This window comes from Drosophila navojoa, chromosome X (assembly GCF_054131105.1).
Source record: "Drosophila navojoa isolate 15081-1374.11 chromosome X, UAZ_NAV_1.0, whole genome shotgun sequence".
NCBI classification, from domain to species: domain Eukaryota; kingdom Metazoa; phylum Arthropoda; class Insecta; order Diptera; family Drosophilidae; genus Drosophila; species Drosophila navojoa.
Window position 1 is genome coordinate 26,369,757 of NC_142895.1, and position 18,435 is coordinate 26,388,191.

The following is an 18,435-nucleotide window of genomic DNA, read 5'->3' on the forward strand; positions in this document are numbered from 1 at the left end:
ACCAACTAGCATTAACTTTAAGGAATCCATGCACAAAGCCGAAACGACTTAGCTTTACGACACAAAACATTCTTTTCATTACTGAGCCTGGCACTGGGGCGGCTTTTGGGTATTTTGCTCGGCTATGAATGTTGTAACTAAATAATTGAAATAATTGCTTATGCAATATTGGAAAATATGTTCAAGTTTATCTCTGAGTATTTATCTAATGAAAATTATTAGGAAATTGTTTGACTGTCCACACTAACAAAGAAAAGTCTGAGGACAAAAGATTGTGTTATGTAAATTAATTAATAATAAGTGAGATTTATAGAAATTCAAGAAAAATATTCCAAATTATTTTAAATGATTGTAGATCTGATCAAAGTAAAAGTTTGCGATTTCATAATCTTCCTGAAAGTAGAATGATTTTTTTAAGCGAAGCAAAAATATATTGAATAACAATAATTGTAATTCCACTTCATTTGCTGACTTTTTAGACAGATTCAAGTAAACTAGAGACATAAATGAACGCCGACTTTAATCGTTGAATTTATTTATGTTAAATTACTGTTAGTCTAATGCTGTCAATTTGACAATTCTGTAAAATAAGCCCTTGACTTTGGCGCTTAACAGTTAGTTAACAGAGAGCCACGTACATCATTAGAGCTATGCATCTGAGCTGGCTCAGGGCAATCATAAATGGATAGAAGAAAGCGTAGTCTACTCTAGACAATCGCTGCATGAATGTTAAGCAACAGTTCAATGTTAATGTGACAAGTCCGTAACATAAGCTGTTGACTTATGCGCTTAGCAGTTGCATAACAGAGCTGCTTAGCTTCCGCTTTGCTTCCTGGCGACACGTAAGCTGACGCTTGCACGAGCTAACAAAATATCGATATGTGGCATGTTTGGGTGTTAGCTGCTGTTTATGCTTATGCACGTATCAGTGGCATGCCACACTGAGCGCTGCAACAGCAACAGCAACAGCAACAACAACAACAGCTTTGACTGTCTGCCTCAAAGTGAAAATGCAAAGAATTTCAGCCATAAAAAATCAGCTCTGTTTGCCCCAGTGGGCGTGGTAGTTGCATGCATATTTGGTATATAGTTTATGCAGTGCTTGCAGCGTGCACACACACACACACACACACACATACACACACATACTTAGCCATAAATTGAATGTCATAAACGTTGGCGCAAAAATTTTCCAATGACTTTTTTTTTACTTCCTTTCAGCGTTTTGGTTTGTTTACTCAGTTTGTTGTTGGGAGGTGGGTGGGGAGGGGCATTGCTAGCGTGGTATGTTGAAGTTTACCTGCAGACACACACACACACACATACACACTGATAGACAGAGTGAGAGAGAGAGAGAGAGAGAGAGAGAGAGAGAGAGAGAGAGAGAGAGACAGAGACGAACACGCACACATTTACCCAGCTGTGATATTTGTTGGCGTTTGTCTGTCAATTCCAATTTGCTGTCGTGCCCTTTCTCTGACTGCTACTAATCGATAAATTTGTTGTATTCCCATATATTTGTAAATGAGATAGACACAGCGATAGAGTGGCAGGAGGCATGAAGGTTGCGGGGGATGGGGGGTGGGCGTGTAGGTGGAGGTAACAAAGAAATGAAAAGAAAAACGGAAATGGTTTTCTGTTGTTCCAGTCAGAAGGCAGGCCTAATGCCCTGTTCTCAGCTAAACATTGAATTGACAGGCATTGAGAGTCGTATGAATCTAGAAACGTTAGGCTTACAACTCTTGCTGGCGAAACTGTTTTCATCAAAGCTTGAATCCGGAATTCGAGTATAGTATGCAGTGCTTGTAAAGCTGTGATCTTTTCACTTTACTTTGCTGCATCAAATCAAAAATTAATGAAGTTTCTATAAAGCTATAGAGAGAATCAAACTTTTATATATAGACAAGTGCAGTGCCTCTCAAGGTATGCATATTGATATTTCCCTCTCTCTCTTTCTTATCTTCCACTCTCTCATTCTCTTTGTGACTTTAAAACTGCATAATAAATAATTATGAAGTTTCAGACACTAGAACTCTTTCCCGACGACCATAACTTCATGTTATCTCTCCCAAACTGTAGTTCACTGTGACTCTCCAACTGTAGCACCTTCAAGCGTATTCGCTGCAGTCGATTGAACTCTTCTCCATTATAAAATCATCATTCAGATTGCCAGATGCTCAACATCAATAACAATATCAATCAATATGTCCTCAGCTGTTGATCTGAAAGCAAAGCCAAAAAAAATCCATAGCATACATTTGGGCGCAAAGCCGTGTTAGCCATTCGCGATTTGCCGCTGCAACTGTGCTGGCCACATCAAATGCTCGTCCATCAATCAGCAGAGCCATGGTGACGGCCACGCCCCCTCTTGGCACGATGGCTGATCTGAGGAGGGAAGCCGCTCTGCTGCTGCACTCCCCGGGCCGGCGCACAGTCCAGAAGTCAGGTTTATAAATAATGACGACCCTCTCTTTGCAATAGAACAATAAATTTGTGCATAGCTGTAGCGAAGCTCACAAAGTTCTTTATGGCACCTTGGGGAGTGGACGGCGGGGGGCGGGGCTGAAGGGTGGCAGCGGGTTGGGGGATCGGGGTCAGCGAAGCCAATGCCATGGGCTATATTTAAGCGGCAGATTGGGCTCTGCACTACATATATATACACACACACACACACATACATACATACATACATACAAATATACTACATAAACATAGAGCAACTGTTTCGGTGCGGTCCTTTTATAATGCGTATAAATTATGCACATGTTTTGTTTGTTGTTTCAAAGCGTTTCGCGGAAAATGCGGAAAACGCGCTGCATATTAGAATACAGAGAGAGAGGGAGAGAGAGAGAGAGAGAGAGAGAGAGAGAGACAAAGAGAGAGAGAGAGAGAGAGACGGCACGCTGTCACAGCATAAATTACACGAATAATCACAGCAGCTCAGCGGGCAAGCTCAGCATGAGACGGGAATATCCTATGGGATCATTACACTGCTTTCGGCGCATTTCAAAGGATTTTTCTTTGTTTTCTGCCGTCAGTTTGACAATTTTTTGCTCTATTTTTAGTTATTACTATATATAGAAGGAGGGAGATAGACAGATAGAGAGAGGGAGAGCTAAAGTTCTATGAAATGCTAATGAATACTTGTGGGTGCTTCCACTGGACAAATTTGCAAATATGCTTTTAATAAAGCGGCTATTGAAACCCAACTGGAGATGCTGACCAAGAGATGCTGCTACTCGAACGTTTCGCAGAATCCACTGTCTGAGAGTTGAGGCCAAGCGAATCCAATTAAGCCTTAAGTCTCGGCACTCACTAAAGTGTGCTCAGCGTAACCATGACAATAAAACAATTTGCAGTAAAACTGTATTCAAGTTTCAAGTAAAACAATTTATAGTAAAACTATATTCAAGTATTAGCTTGGCAGAAGGCTGACCAGAGATACAAAATGCTGCTACTTGAGTGCTTACCCTTCAATGACTATCAAGTGTGTTGAATCTGACCTAAAACTTAACTGAAAACGAATCACAGTGAAATTATATGTACGAAAATTTTATAAATATGGCAAATTTCCTGCAGTAAAATCTCAAACGCTGACTAGAGATGCCAGCTACAGCTTATTACGTGCTTAGCCTCAGTCGAATATAGACTCAACTTAAAAAAAAAATATTTTAATTAAATTATTTTGAATAAGTAAGGCAGCTCTAGTCGAGTCGACTATGAGATGCACTGAACGCTTTGATAATAGAATAATTATCGGTTTCATAGGTGGGGACCTATAAAAAATATTTTTAGCTTTTATATGCTCTGAGATCGACGGGTCAACCCATACGGACAGCCCGATATGGTCAAGCTTAAGTCATGGCATATATCATTTATTAATCGATTAAAATAATCGATTAATTGTTAATCGAATGCTATTTTAAAATGTTTTCTTAAGACATTGTATTGTATGCATATCTGTGAAATGCTCAAATCTATAAATATTAATTCATTAAGTCTATAATTCAAAAGAAACACCATTGAAAGATGTACGGTGGTCCATCTGCTCCTCTTTTTCGTAACAGAAACAATCTTAAGTTAGTCTAGATACCGATACGATTATTTTTATCGATTATGGCTTTAGTTAATCGCCAAAGAACACGAAATAATCCATTATTGTGCATCATAATCATGCCACCACTACTCAGCTCCTTACCTGATCATCTCCCGCCTCCTTCTGCCTGTTGCATATATTTAGCAAAACCCATTTACCCCAATTTCTCATTGTCATAGGGTGCCATTAATACAAAGTATGCATCAGTAGGAAATTGGCCACATACAAATCTCAAAGACATATTGAAAACAAATTAAAGATTTTTCCATTGAATAAAAATTCATGTGATTCATAAAACTTTAAATTTAAATGGTTAAAATGCGCAGCTCAAATGAATTTTCTCTTTTAATTCAATTTATCCCACTTCGCACGTACATCTATACACACATATTCATGGTACATGCTCATACTATAAATATGTCCATACATATACATATATACATATACTATAAATATGTCCCCGTTAATGAAAAATACCGCAAAGCTAGCTAAAAATAGCTAAAACTGTGCGGAACGATGCGGTGAACCAAATGAATTTTCATTGGACTTTTAATTATTATTCGATGAGTATTGCAAATTGTTGTTGTTGTCGTTGTTCCTATTGTTGTTCTCATTGTTGTTGTTGTTGCCGTTCAGAGCTCCCATTAGTTTGAGCGTTTGGCAGCTGACAGATTTATGATTCATAAACATTAATTACCCAGCACTGATGCATGCATCTCTCTCTCTCTCTCTCTCTCTCTCTCTCTCTCTCTGTCTCTCTCTGTCTCTGTCTCTCTCTCATTCCCTTCTTCTGGCACTCGCTCAGCCTCTGTGTTTATGTCTTCTTATCACCTGACTTTTCCTTCTCCTTTTTTCGGGGATTGCCTTTTTACCTGTTGGAAAGGTTGGCCGCTTAAGGCGCATTAAATACGCATTATGTGGCCACTCGTAAAACTCTTACAGCAGCAGCTGTATCCACTCATTCCCGTTCGCTCTCCCTCTCTCTCTCTCTCCCTCTCTTTCGCACTTTTGGCCAATGAGAGCCGCGTCGTTGGTTTCAAATTAGCGCAGAGCTCAATTAAAAGCTTTGGCTGTTAAGGGGGCTAAGCGGGCTGACGATAGCTGCCAGAGGTCAGACGGAGCACGAGCGATGGGCGGTGGGCGGTGGTTGGTGGGCGGTTCGCGGTGTGCAGTGGGTGTGAGAGATGGGCAATGGCTGTGGGTGACTACTCATTGCTTGCCTGGATGCGCTTCGACGCTTATTTTCTGCTTGAACACTTGCACACATGCACAACCGTACACCCGCCCACCCACACACACACACACACACAGACTCTCATACACACAGACACACACTCAGACGTGTGCACACTCTCATTTAATTTAGTTGATTCTAATTTAATAACGAGCTGCACGAGCTGAGATGCAGCGGCAGCGGCAGCTGCGATAACCGCAGCATATTAATGTTAATGATAATGTTGATGAGCATTGATGATGCTCCAAGTACACTAGAGATGGCATCCTTGCGATACTCGCGTGAGATACGCGAACAAAGCAGTGGGGGAAAATCAATTATCCTCTAACTATCGATTGTGTGATGTGCACTCAATTGAACTTCTGATTTAAGATATGAATCAATGTCAGAGAAGGGCAGACAAAAAATGATCGAAAATTGATTTAAATTTCATATGAAAAATGTAGGAAAAACGATAGGAATTATTATGGTGAATAAATGAAATTGGAAATCTGTATGGTTGTATGTTATAGAATTAGTGGGATCATCGATCATCGACTAATATACATAAAATATTGAAAAATGGTGTTAATTGCAATAATAATCGATATCGAAATCTTAAATTCATATAATACATTTCATCCTGTTCCTGTTCATATAAATATATTCTATAAATATCGATCGGCAGAAAGATAATTATGAAAAGATTAGGAAATGCTGATAACATAGCAATAATGCCTATGAACGAAATGTAGATATCCAGAGATACTTGTGGACTGTTTCACTGTACTGTAGTACAAGCTAAAAGTGATCGATAAATAACGATATATATATATTGGAGACTGACATGTAAATAGTCGTGAATCAAATATTATGACGTATCACTAATGTGTGTAGAAATAGAAAATATCCAAAATAAATATGTTACTGCACATGGTAAATATAACCAGTAAATATCGAGAGACATGGTCCATTACTAATGCACCAACAAAAGTTCGAAGCTAAAGGATTTATATAATCCAACTTTATATTCCTAAAAATAGTTGAACTACCGATAAATATCGATACACAGCATGACAGATATAAGTGCACAAGCGAATGATGATGACCCATCACTAGTACAGCCCACACGCACAAACTAATATGCACATGCCACAACACCCAGCCACGCCCACCCGCACACACATTAATGCAGTGACCGCCTCTAATGGACTGCCCATTGTCGTGCTGTCTCACTCTCTCCTCTTGTCACGCTCTCTCTGCCTCTCTCTCTCTCTCTCTCTCTCTATCTTACTTTCTTCTGTCTCTGGCTCTCGTTCTTATTCAGTTTAGGCTTACCACTGACCCTGACCTTGAGTGGGCCCAAGGGCCCCGCTCCCAGCTCTCGCACGGCCAGCACATAACCCTGGGTGGGTGCTTGGACTTGCACTTGAAACTGGGTGGGAATCGGTTTGCAAGCTAATACGCTTACGTCGACGCTGATGCAAGTGTTTGGCATTGCAGTGTAAGCCATGCACTTAATACTGTACAGCTCGTCGTATACGTGATGTGTGGGGCGCATAAATCAATAGAATGGCTCGCGACATGCCAAATGGGAGCAGTTCCACCTGCAGCTCACACACACACACACACACATACATATATATACGATTTTCTCTTAGCACTTGGCACATGCCACCAGCCACCAGCCACTTGCCACTTGCCACTTGCCACACGGCAACCTGACGAACAGGCAGCCGAGCATTGTTAACTCAATTTCGACACGGAAGCAATTTTCATTGCGCCAGCAAAACCAACGACAAGTGCCAGCCACTGACCACCCGCCCCAAATACCCAGGGATTGCCCCCTCCCGAGCTGGTGCGACACCGCCCCCCGCCCACACCTGAGCCTGTGGTCCATTAAACGCTGCCCGCTTGGGTTACACGTTGTCACCTGCGACGGCGAGCGCGTGCCACCTGATCGAACGCCGTTAACCTGTGATTCGCTATCATTTCGGTATTGTTTTAAAGAGTTTTCGCTCTACTCAAGTCGCTTGACAAATGAAATGAGAATGTGATACGGACACCTGGAGAAACTAGAGAAACAGTTTGTCTGGGATCGGTTTACTTGGCACTACAACGAGGCAGGAACTAGTACTCCAAAAATAGAAAGAAAATTTCTGTTGAATTGCTACAGAAATTTCCCATATAAAATTAATGAAATTGTCTTGTGATAAATAGTGTTGCACTCCTGTACCCTGCAAATAGCTGAAATATCGAACTAGAATTCCAAAACTATATAGAGAAATTTGTTATCTATTAGATAAAGAATCTGATAGATAAAGGAAAAAAAAGATCTCCAGAGATACGACCCGCATATGAAGAAAAAGACTCAAGAGCCATCAATCTCAAGACCTCTTGGACCAAATATTGACTTAATATATAATTATCTAATCTCATTGTTTCTTAATCTTAAAATATATATTCAATTGCTTTCTGTTAGATAGGTAGGCAAGCTTTAATTAAAAACGTAATGTTAAAAGTGAAAGTTATATACAATAAAATATGAATGGATCATAGACATATGCAACGTGGCTTAATTGAGACAATTCATAGTAACCAAGTAAGAAAGCTCTAGTCGAGACTGCTCGACTACGATATCCCCTGAACCCTTCGAGCAACTGATATTTCAATAATAATCCGCACATACACACGCACACACACACACACACACACACACACACACACGCATACAAACAAACACACGCACACACACACACACACACACACACACACGCATATACAGGCGATTGCGCTTAGGTTGCGCTGCAGTGTTGGCGATATTATGAGAACTTATTTGTGGAATAATTTAATTTCTAGACGTACGATCGTAATGAAACTTTCAGAACGTAATCATGATGTATAAATATATGTGTATACCGAAGCACAAGTCTCTAGTATTTGATATACGACTTCTACAAAGATGAGGGTGAGGGGGTGAATATAAGGGCGGGGGGTAAATTTTAACAAAAACCGAAATTGTATAAAATACGTCTTAATATATATTTAAAATTTGGACACTCTAGCTATCATGATGTAGGAGATATAATTTTTTAACTGACTTTCGATAAGGTTTTTTATCGATAAAAAAATATCGGAATGAGTTATCGTTTTTTAGTGATAAACTTGATATGCGCGCGATATATACCGACATTTAAAAAAAAGTCTCTAGCTCTTATATCTTCTGAGATCGACGCGTTCATACATACGGACAGACGGACGGACGGACAGACAGACAGACGGACAGGGCCAAATCGACTCAGCTCGTCGTGCTGATCAAGAATATATATACTTTGTGGGGTCTGCCACGCCTCCTTCTGCCTGTTACATACATTTCAACAAAACCATTATACCCTGATTTCCCATTTTCAATGGGTTCAGGGTATAAAAAGCTAAATAAAATATTTAAAATATATATGACAGAATATATTTAATTATCGGCTGAATTTAACAAGGTATAAATAATTTTTATTGGGGCTAGATCGAATTTACCCTCAACGGCGCCCTGGGCAACCGTTAATGTGGGGAGCCTTTTTCACGTTCGTTCCCTTATTTTCGACTTGAAAAAGACTTTCAGGGAACTCTTTATTATGTCTAATTGTCAATCTGCCCATGAGTAGAGAGATAATCCAAATATATACATAGTGAAGATATTGAGTTATGTTAAAAAGTGGAAAGATGAAGAGAGTTAGTGGAATTAAAGGGATAGATGGCACGCTAAATTTGCTCTAAGAATTGGTGACGAAATGAGATGAATAAGGTGGATGAGTTCTGAATGAGTTACCAGTAATGAAATTTATTTGATGTTTGATTGAGCTTAAACACATGATATAAGCACATCTCCGAGTGTTTTTGAGCTCGCACTATCTGTAAGCAATAAGCGGTCATTCCATTGGCTGCCCCTTAATGAAATCTCTAGCTTATCTCGCCCGGCCGTCAGACATGTGCTCGTGCCTGCCCCTGGCTGAGCTCACATATTCCGTGATGCCTTTTCTGACGCACTTCTCTGATTGATATTTGCTTGGGCTTCGTTCCACTCTCTACTCGCCCATAGTACACGCCCATCTCTCGCAGCCATGTTTATTTTAAGGTCTGCCTCGGCCGCACGGCTCACTCAAGACTTATGGCCTGCTCGGCGCACGTCGCGACGTTGCGAGCCTGAAATATAAACATAATGTACATTGCATGCTTGCAACATGCCACTTAACCACGCCCACTTCAGTCGAGCTCAACTCTCAACGTATCTGGTTGTATCTGAGTTGTTGCATCTGAGCTCTGTGCAATTGTTTTGTACTTTTAAGCAGGTCTTTTATCAATTTGACACACTGTCAGCAGTCCCACTCGCTATCTCTCTCTCTCTCGCTCCCTCTCTCACTCTGGCTATATCTATTTCTGTTTTTAGCTGCTACTTTACTCTCTGTAATCGAACATAAATTGCCACTGATTCAATGCGAGATAATGTTCATTTCACATTCACATTGTTTGCTTTGCTGAGCTCGATGAGTGCGTGTGTGTTTAGCTGGGCCAGCGATTCGATTTGATATGCTTGCATTTATTTATGCGGCGCTCGATTGGTATGGAAATTGCCGCGATACGCCAACAATTATTGCAATTAGTTGAAACAGCAGCAGCAGCAGCAGCGGCAATTGTTGTTGTTGTGCTCTGCTAGGAGTTGCATCATTAACAGGCGCATTAACATGAAGATTAACATTAACATGTTACGGAGCGACGCCAGCTATTTATGACCGTCTTTTTACGCAACGCACTTTGAAGTTTACGTAACGCCCGGGGTCTTGCCACATAATCGGGCCATAAATGTGCGCCAATTGTGGTGGCAAGGGTGAGGGCGTGGGTAGGTGGGGTAAGGCTGCTAATTGATTTCTGCGCAGAAAACGCGGGCAAAAGAAAAGTTTTGCTGCGGCGCCGCAAGGTATGCAGCGATTTCTGCAGACAACGAAAAATTGATGTGGCGAGTAGCAGCAGCGGCAAGAGCCGAAGCAGCCACTGGGGCAGCCACTGTGGCAGCACTCAAGGCTCAAGTCTGTCATGTTGCATGCCACTTTTTGTGCTCTGCGGCTGCAGCCGAAAGCGAAAACAAAGCGTAAATCAGCAAGAGCCAAAAGAAAACTGAAACAGAAACCGAAACCGAAACCGAGAGTCGACTGCTTGGCGCCAGCCACCAGCGAGGGCAGCAGGCGGCCTTGTGGGAGCGGGGCGGGGCGAGTGTTGCAAGCGGAGACCGAGCAGCGGTGGCAGCAATAAATTAATGCCGCATATGTTGCAGTTGCGAGTCGCGAGCTATGATATGTGAATGAGTTAAGTGCATAAAGATGGCAACAGCAACCACAACGACTCTAACAACAACAACAGCAACAGCCAGCGAGACAGCAACAGCCACAACAACAACATCAACAATATCAATCAGTAGCAGCAGCAGCAGCAGCAGCAGCAGATCAGAGAGCGCCACACTTCAATGCCAGAAGTGGCGCCACGATTGCTGAGCTGCCTCTAGAAGCAGCAGCAGCAGCAGCAGCAGCAGCAGTTGCCGTTGCAGCAACACAACAGCAACAATTGTTAGTGAGCTGCTGCCATGGCCGCCGTTGCTGGCCTGTACGGCCTCGGCGAGGATCGACAGCACCGCAAGAAGCAGCAGCAGCAGCAGCAGCACCAAAAGGAACAGCTCGAGCAGAAGGAGGAGCAGAAGAAGATTGCCGAGCGCAAATTGCAGCTAAGGGAGCAGCAACAGCAGCGCAACTCTCTCGATGGCTATGGGTATGCTTCACACTCCCTAAATTAAACTCAAACATATTTATTCTTATTTATTCAGATGCGTATATGATATTATGATATACGATTCACTCATCCAATTCACATTTCAATAAAATATCGAACTTGTAAGCATTGAAGCCTGAGCAGATCTGATATAAGCTTTAATGTTTTTGAGATATTTTTGAATTTGCTACGTCCCTAGAAGGAGCATCAGGCCAATAGACTCTTTATTCTCGTAAATGTGCATGCGTAGCATAAAAATAAAGAATTCGAAACTCAAAACACAATGAGGCAGACTTTTATCTAAGGCGAGCTGGTGAGGGAATGAGTCAGAAAAATAGAGATAGAAAGTGATAGAGAGAGATATATAGAGAAATAGAGAAAGAATGAGAGGGAGAGAGAAGGTGGGAGAGGATGGGAGAGACATAAAGAGAGAGAGAGAGAGAGAGAGAGAGAGAGAGAGATAGAAAGAAAGATAATGAGAGAGATAGAGATAGAGAAATAGGGGGAGATATAGAGAGAGAGTCAGAGAAAGTGAGTGAAAGAGGAGTAAAGAAAGATATATAGGGAGATATATGTATACATAGAACGATATACATATATATAAATGTATATATATAGAGGGAGATGGACAAACTAAGCGAAAACGGAGAGAATAAACGAAAAAGGGAGAGCTAGACTGATAGATGAGATAGATAAAGATATATATATATATGTATATAAAGGTGGCAGATAGAAAGAGGGGAAGAAAGATGAAGGGAAGAGATAGAGAGAGAGAGAGAGAGAAAGAGCTGAGCTGTATGAAACGAGGTGGGAAAATAATAATCTAATGTGTGCGTTCACAAGTGTAACGGGTATCAGTGCTGTATGCTCTGAAAGAAGGAATATATATTACCGTTAATCAATCAGCGATTGATTGCAAGAATGAGTCCAACTGCTTAGAGTAAAACAATTCCAGTTGATAGAAGCTGCCCCTAAACCTACTCAATACCCTCGTTATGCAAATACATTATAAATATATATGTATGCATCTATATAGGTAGATAAAATTGGAAATTACTCGCATATTCAAAGATTGAATCATCTTCTGTTCAACATGTTGTAAGCAATCTATTTCGAAAGAGCCTAATTATAATTCGAATGAACCTTTAATCTGATCAGTAATTAAGATATGGAAGGCTAAAAGCAAGATGATTGCACAGACTTGGTTTTGTAAAGATTTTTCAATAATTGAATAAAGCATTTTTGCTAAAGCATTCATACACAAGCCCTGCCACTCCCTTCAAGCTCTCTGCCTGCAGCTCTGATTGGCTTTCCAAAAACGCCTCAAATAATATTTCCATTAAAGTGTCTTTCAATGCATTTCAGTATATTGTCAAGCGCACTCGTGTGGAGCGTATGGCATGTTCTCATGTATCAAAATATTTGCAAATAAATTTCAATGAACAATGAAAATGTTGCAATGCAAATTTCAAATAAACTTTCAGCCTTTGAGGGCTGCAAACTATTTTTGCCTTCTCTCTCGATCCCTATCTCTGGCGCTGGCTGTCTAGCTGTCCGTTGGTTTTGCTATGCGATATAAAGCCGGGGCCTTTGCACCTGCAGGACATGCACATTACTGCGGATGCAGATGGCAAAAATAAAAACAGATTGAGATACAGATGCAGCCACAGATACATTCACAGATGCAGATTGAGATACATTTATAATTACAGACACATAAGCAAAACACTATATGCATGCATGCATGTTCACGTCAGCCAATTGCAGCTGCATTTATATGGGCGCATATATTTGTGCAACGCCAGCATCTGAAACAACAACTGCAAACAGAATGTTTTTACGCCCTTTAGAGGATTAAAGTTGATCGAAACGGGGTATATCGACTGTGGCAGCAACTACGACACACGAAAACGGAGAGATGTAATATAGATAGATTACATATTTAATCTCCTTATAATACACATTATTTTCATATATGTATATCTGTAGAGAGTTTGTTTAGAATTGGCATTGCGATATGGGAGGTTTAAAGCTAAGAGTTTACAGATATTCATGGTGCTTGCATCTCTCCTCCTTCCAAATCCATCCTCTGGCTCATGCGAATAATCTCATAGCTGTAGCTGCCAAATTGAGCGAGATCTGTAAAGCAAGGCCAAGCAGTAACAACATGTTTTTTTTTTATTTTTATATCAAAGTAAATAATAAAAACCAAATCGAGTTGCAATGCGAAAAACGAATAAAACGAAATGAGAGAGAGAGAGAGAGAGAGTTTGAGCTGATGCCGCGCAGTGCACTGGAGTTATTCAAGTTTAAGCAAAAGTTGTAAAAACTTTGCAGCTCAACAAATTTAGACTCCGCGTCCACTGAAAGTGGGAAGCTTAAACAACTTTTATGCTTTAGGCAAAAAAATAGCTTCCAAAACTATATATATGTATATATACATAATCGAATATTAAAGTAACGCCAAAATTTATATTTTTGTTTATACCTTGAACCTATTTATTGTTTATGTATATATTTTTTGTGTATATGTATGTTAAATATAATACATTAACATATACCTTTTTGAAAAGGGAATTTCTCAATCTACAATAAATATATCATATCATTTAATTTCAATAAATAAATCATATTTTATATTAATAAAAAAAAAAAAAAAAAAAAAAAAAAAAAAACAAGGAATATTAATTAGGAGATTTAGCTCAATATTCATGCGCTTCGCTTCCCATAAAAGCCAACGAAGAATATGTTTCTTCAGAAATCAGAATAAACAAATATGATTTAGATTTAAGCAATCGATAGCTCGATAACATTGTCGCAAAATCGATCAAAATGATTATCAAACTTTAGTTACCTCAGAAACTCTGCAATGATTCAGTTTGTGCCATCATAAAGTCAGCATAAAAATCAAGGCAGCTCGATTTGCTTTCACTCCATCCCTGTCGTACGTTATCAGTTAAACTGTAATCAAGTCTGGGTTGAAGAGATTCACCAGTGATGCAGTTACTCGAGAGAGAAAGGAATTGAGGCAGAAGAAACTCGGCGAGCCAACCTAGTGGCCATAGGATTTCTTCCAGTCAGTTCAAGTTTCTCTAGCTTCACACTATTTCTATAAGAGAAACCGAGTCAATTTGTAGGGCATCTGCTAGTCGACGACCACAGTGGACGGCCGCATAGAGGCTTGCTGGTTATTTATTCATTTTACTTTTATTTTCCGCTTTATTTTCGCTTCAGCTTCGTTTTGTTTTTTCTCTCTGTCGCTCGCTGAGTGGCGGCTGCGACAGAGACGCTGACAGCGCTGCTGCCACTTTGGCGCCATGCAGCATGTAGCGAGCCATGTATTTTTCAAAAGCCTGCCCCAAAACTCAGCAGCACCAAGAACAACAACAACAACAACAATCAGAACAACAGCGGCCGCTGCCTTGGCGTACATTTCGAAGTTTCTTATTGGACTTTGGCTTTGTGCTTAAACTCGTATTTTATAGAATGATATTTTTGGCATGCAGCCAAGCACAACTAGAGTCGTTGAGAGTGTGCCTGAATGTGTGTGTGTGTGTGTGTGTGTGTGTGTGTGTGTGTGTGTGTTTGTCAAGTGATGCTGACTTTAATGCTCGTGTGCATTGAAAGCCTTTTGGTAATTACATTAAACATGCCCAAAACGCAGCTGCAATTTACACATATACGCTCTTCTCTTGCTCTCCTCAGCCTGGATCTGTATGTGTGTGACGTCACGTGCTGCTGCTGCTGCTGCATTTGCAAAAAAAAAAAGGAAAAAGGAAAACAAAACTGCAACACAAAACTCCCAGAGCCATAAAAAGCAATCACACTAACACATACACACACACACACAGCAGCATGCTTACAGTCACATATATTAGAGAGCAAGGCACACACTCACACACACATAGGCATACACAGCAGCTATGTATGTACCACTGCTGCTGCTGCCATGAGAGCGAAAGAGAGAAGTAGCATAAAAGGAATTTTGCTGCTGGGCAACGGTTAAACAGCGGCATATGTGAGTGTGTGTGTGTGTGTGTGTGTGTGTGTGTGTGTGCGTGTGTGCAAGTGCAGCATCAACAGCAGCGCCAGCGTTGCCTCAAGGACATTTTCACTTGCATCTACTTCAATTTTGCTGCATTAGTGTCAGTGCCGGAGTTGCTGCATTGATGTTGCTGCTGCTGCTGCTGCTGTTGGTGCAGCTGCATGGGATGTTAGTGCTAGTGGTGGGCGTTGTTGGGTGGACAGATCTGCGCTCTGCTGTCAATGGGCGTGGCCGGGGCCCAGCTGGCCATAATGGCGCGACAACGAGGCGTTGCAAATTGCCAGGCACCAAGCAGGCTCGGGTCATGCACGTGCCACACACACACACACGCATATACACGTAGGCAAACACACGCACACACACACGAGAGTCAAAAAATAACACTCATTGAATCGTTTGAATGCCAGCGGAGCAAACAAATGTGCCAAAGAAGTAGCTAATGCAGTTATTTGAACTGAAAACCAACATTTCTGCATTCCTTTGCCTCGGAACTTTGAGTAGTACTTAAGATTCCTTAGACCCTTTGAGTAATTTGCACACAAGTCGTTAAATGTGTAAGTCACTCATTTGCGTATGGAGTGCTCCAATATTTCATGTAGATTTCATATAGATTCACATTCAGAACACAAAAACTTGAAAGTGAGAGCTAAAAGGTCATTCGAATCGTATTGTGAATCATTCATATAGTCAACTGTGAATAATCACACTCGTTTATATAAGTCACACGCATATAATCAACTCCTTAACACCTTTTTTAACTTCTGCATGCACATGAATCAAGCGTCTGCATCGGGCTTAGACTGTCCCAAGTACTAATATGCTAAGTGAATTGAGTGAATTATAATATACATGAGAATGACTCATTTTATAGAAAATGAATGATTCAATAGCGTAGTATTTACTATCTATGCGTGCTATAGTCTTCTTGTAATGAATGATTCAAAAAAAGCGAATCATCTATTTAGGTTTAAATGAGCCACAGAAAAATATTGTAATAAATCAATTGATTGTAGTTGAAATTATCAAATGAATCAATAGTTAAGCAAACTGTTTGATTCATCATAGAATGATTCACTAATAGAATCATTTATAGAAATATTCACTAAATATAATGATATATTTTGTGATTCAAGGAGTTCAAAATCCAAAACTTATTGAGATTATAAAGTTTTGTGTCAAAGGATTCAAAATGATTGATTTTCACAAACAAAGGAGTCAAATAAATTCAATGAATTAGTCATTAGAAAATGATTCACTAATGATTTTTGCTGTGAATATGAATTGATTGGATTCACTAAATGTAATGATAAATTTTGTGAATAAATGAATAGCTGATTCAAGGAGCTCATCAAACCCAAAAACTGATTGAGATTGCAATGTTTTTTATTAAACTTAAAATGGTTTCTTACCAAAATCAAATGAATTAGTCATTAGAAAATCATTCACTAATGATTCTTGCTGCTAATTTTGAATTTGAATGGAACACTTCACTTACAATAATTCAATGATTCATTGAAGATATTAAGCTGACTCAAGTGAGCATAAAATAGTGAGAATATTATAATTTAATAGATTTATCATGCTCGAACAAATAGCTCTATGCCAATCAAGTGATTCATACCTCTCAGATTGGTTAATTATTAAATAGGTGACCCAATTTCGTAATGCAATTATATCATATATAAATATGCGAATACATATATATTAAATTCACAACAAATTATGTTGATTAATTTATAATTATTTAAGGCACTCGAAAATTCGCCCTGAAGTCGAATTCAATTCCTCGTTGCATTAGAGTTCTCCGAATGAAATTAGTTGCAAAATGTGTGTGCATGATTCATGGTCCCATAGAGCAGCTGCTCATAAGCCGCACAAAATGTGCCAGGCAACAGCAACAACAACAACAACATGAAACAGCTGTGCTAGAGCCTAAAAGCGCATCAGCTTTCGACTGTCAATGCGGCAAGCCTTAGACTGACGATTCAGCAGTTTAGCTTCTCACTTTCTCAGTTTCTCAATATGGAATTCTCAACTCTCAATGCTGGCCAGAGGAGGGGAGCGAGCCAGAGGCACTGCCGGGCGCTTGAGCTGCAAATTAACAACAGCTGACACACATTTAAATGCAGCTGCCCCACAGGTGTAAAGCGGCATATTTGCTGATGCAGCCGTATTAAGGTTACCTCCCTCTCCCTCTCTCTCTCTCTCTCTGTGTGTGTGGAGCTGCAGCATCATCCATCAGGCAGCATCTAGAGCGAGTTGTGAGCCAAGTCCGTTTAGTAATTGCTTGCAAAGAGAACTGGCACAAGGCCCATTTATTCTGCATATATATTATATATATCCATTTCACTCCAACTCTTTGTCACTCTCTCTCTCTCTCCCTCTGTCTCTTTTCTACTGTCTCTCTCTCTCTCTCTTCTCGCCTGCTTCAAATGCAAACATCAATCATATTAAGTAGTCCGGTTACGACAAACACTATAAAAGCTGCTTGCGGCACGTTGCAAGCGAGCATGTTGCAATTGCAGCTGCTGCGAGCTGCGCCTGCAAGGAACGAGGCCAGGCCAGGCAAGGCTCGCTGAAGTCAATATACATCGAAGCCAAATATATGTATCGAAGGCCAAGTTTAGAGTTGCTCGAGCCAGCGGCGGGCAGGACGCGGCGGGGGGCTGGCGCATGTAGCAACCGGAAGTGACAAGCAATTTAAGCTGCAAAGATGCCACCGACAAACAGAAAACGGAGATAGAGACAGGGAGAGAGAGGGAGAGAGAGCGGGAAAGAGACAGATAGTTGTTGTGCCTCTGCTCATATTCATATCCGGAATGCCCGCGCGAGCAGCTCCTCGAACGACTTTCGCTGACTTTCCCTTGGCATTTCCACGCTTTCCTCTCCGTTTTGTGCCGTTTTCGTTTTGGCTTCGCCTCCTGGCCGCCGAGGCGCCAATTTTTGCCACTGCAACACGCTCGAAGGACTTGCCATAAATTTTGCAAGTTATTTTTTCTCATTTTTTTTTTTTTTTTTTTTTTTTTTTTGGTTTCTGCTCGCTTTCACTTTTCTACGCTGCCTGCATACATACATACCTACGTATTTATATATGTATATTATAGACATATAGATGTACATATACACAGTGTACACTGTATACAGATCTATGTATTCATAATCATTTTCAATTGAATACACTTTGCCTTCATCGTAATGTCTGGCAGCTATGTAGACCCTCCCTTTTACTTATGTAGAAAAAATAGGTATATATTTGATAATGTCGCTCTA

General features: G+C 40.4%; 1 protein-coding gene across 10 annotated transcripts in view; it reads left to right on the forward strand.

The window, feature by feature from the left end:
- The window catches only part of Sh (Potassium voltage-gated channel protein Shaker), a 165,296-nt gene that overhangs the window by 93,843 nt on the left and 53,018 nt on the right, over window positions 1–18,435 (forward strand). For 3 of the 10 annotated variants that reach the window (XM_089265090.1, XM_089265093.1, XM_089265092.1), the window contains exon 2: window positions 10,633–11,120. The exons of the other annotated variants lie outside the window; for them this stretch is intronic. In XM_089265090.1, the coding sequence (XP_089121216.1) occupies window positions 10,939–11,120 (182 nt within the window). In that variant the 5' untranslated portion in view covers window positions 10,633–10,938. The remainder of the gene's footprint in view (window positions 1–10,632; window positions 11,121–18,435) is intronic. 10 annotated transcript variants of the gene reach the window in all.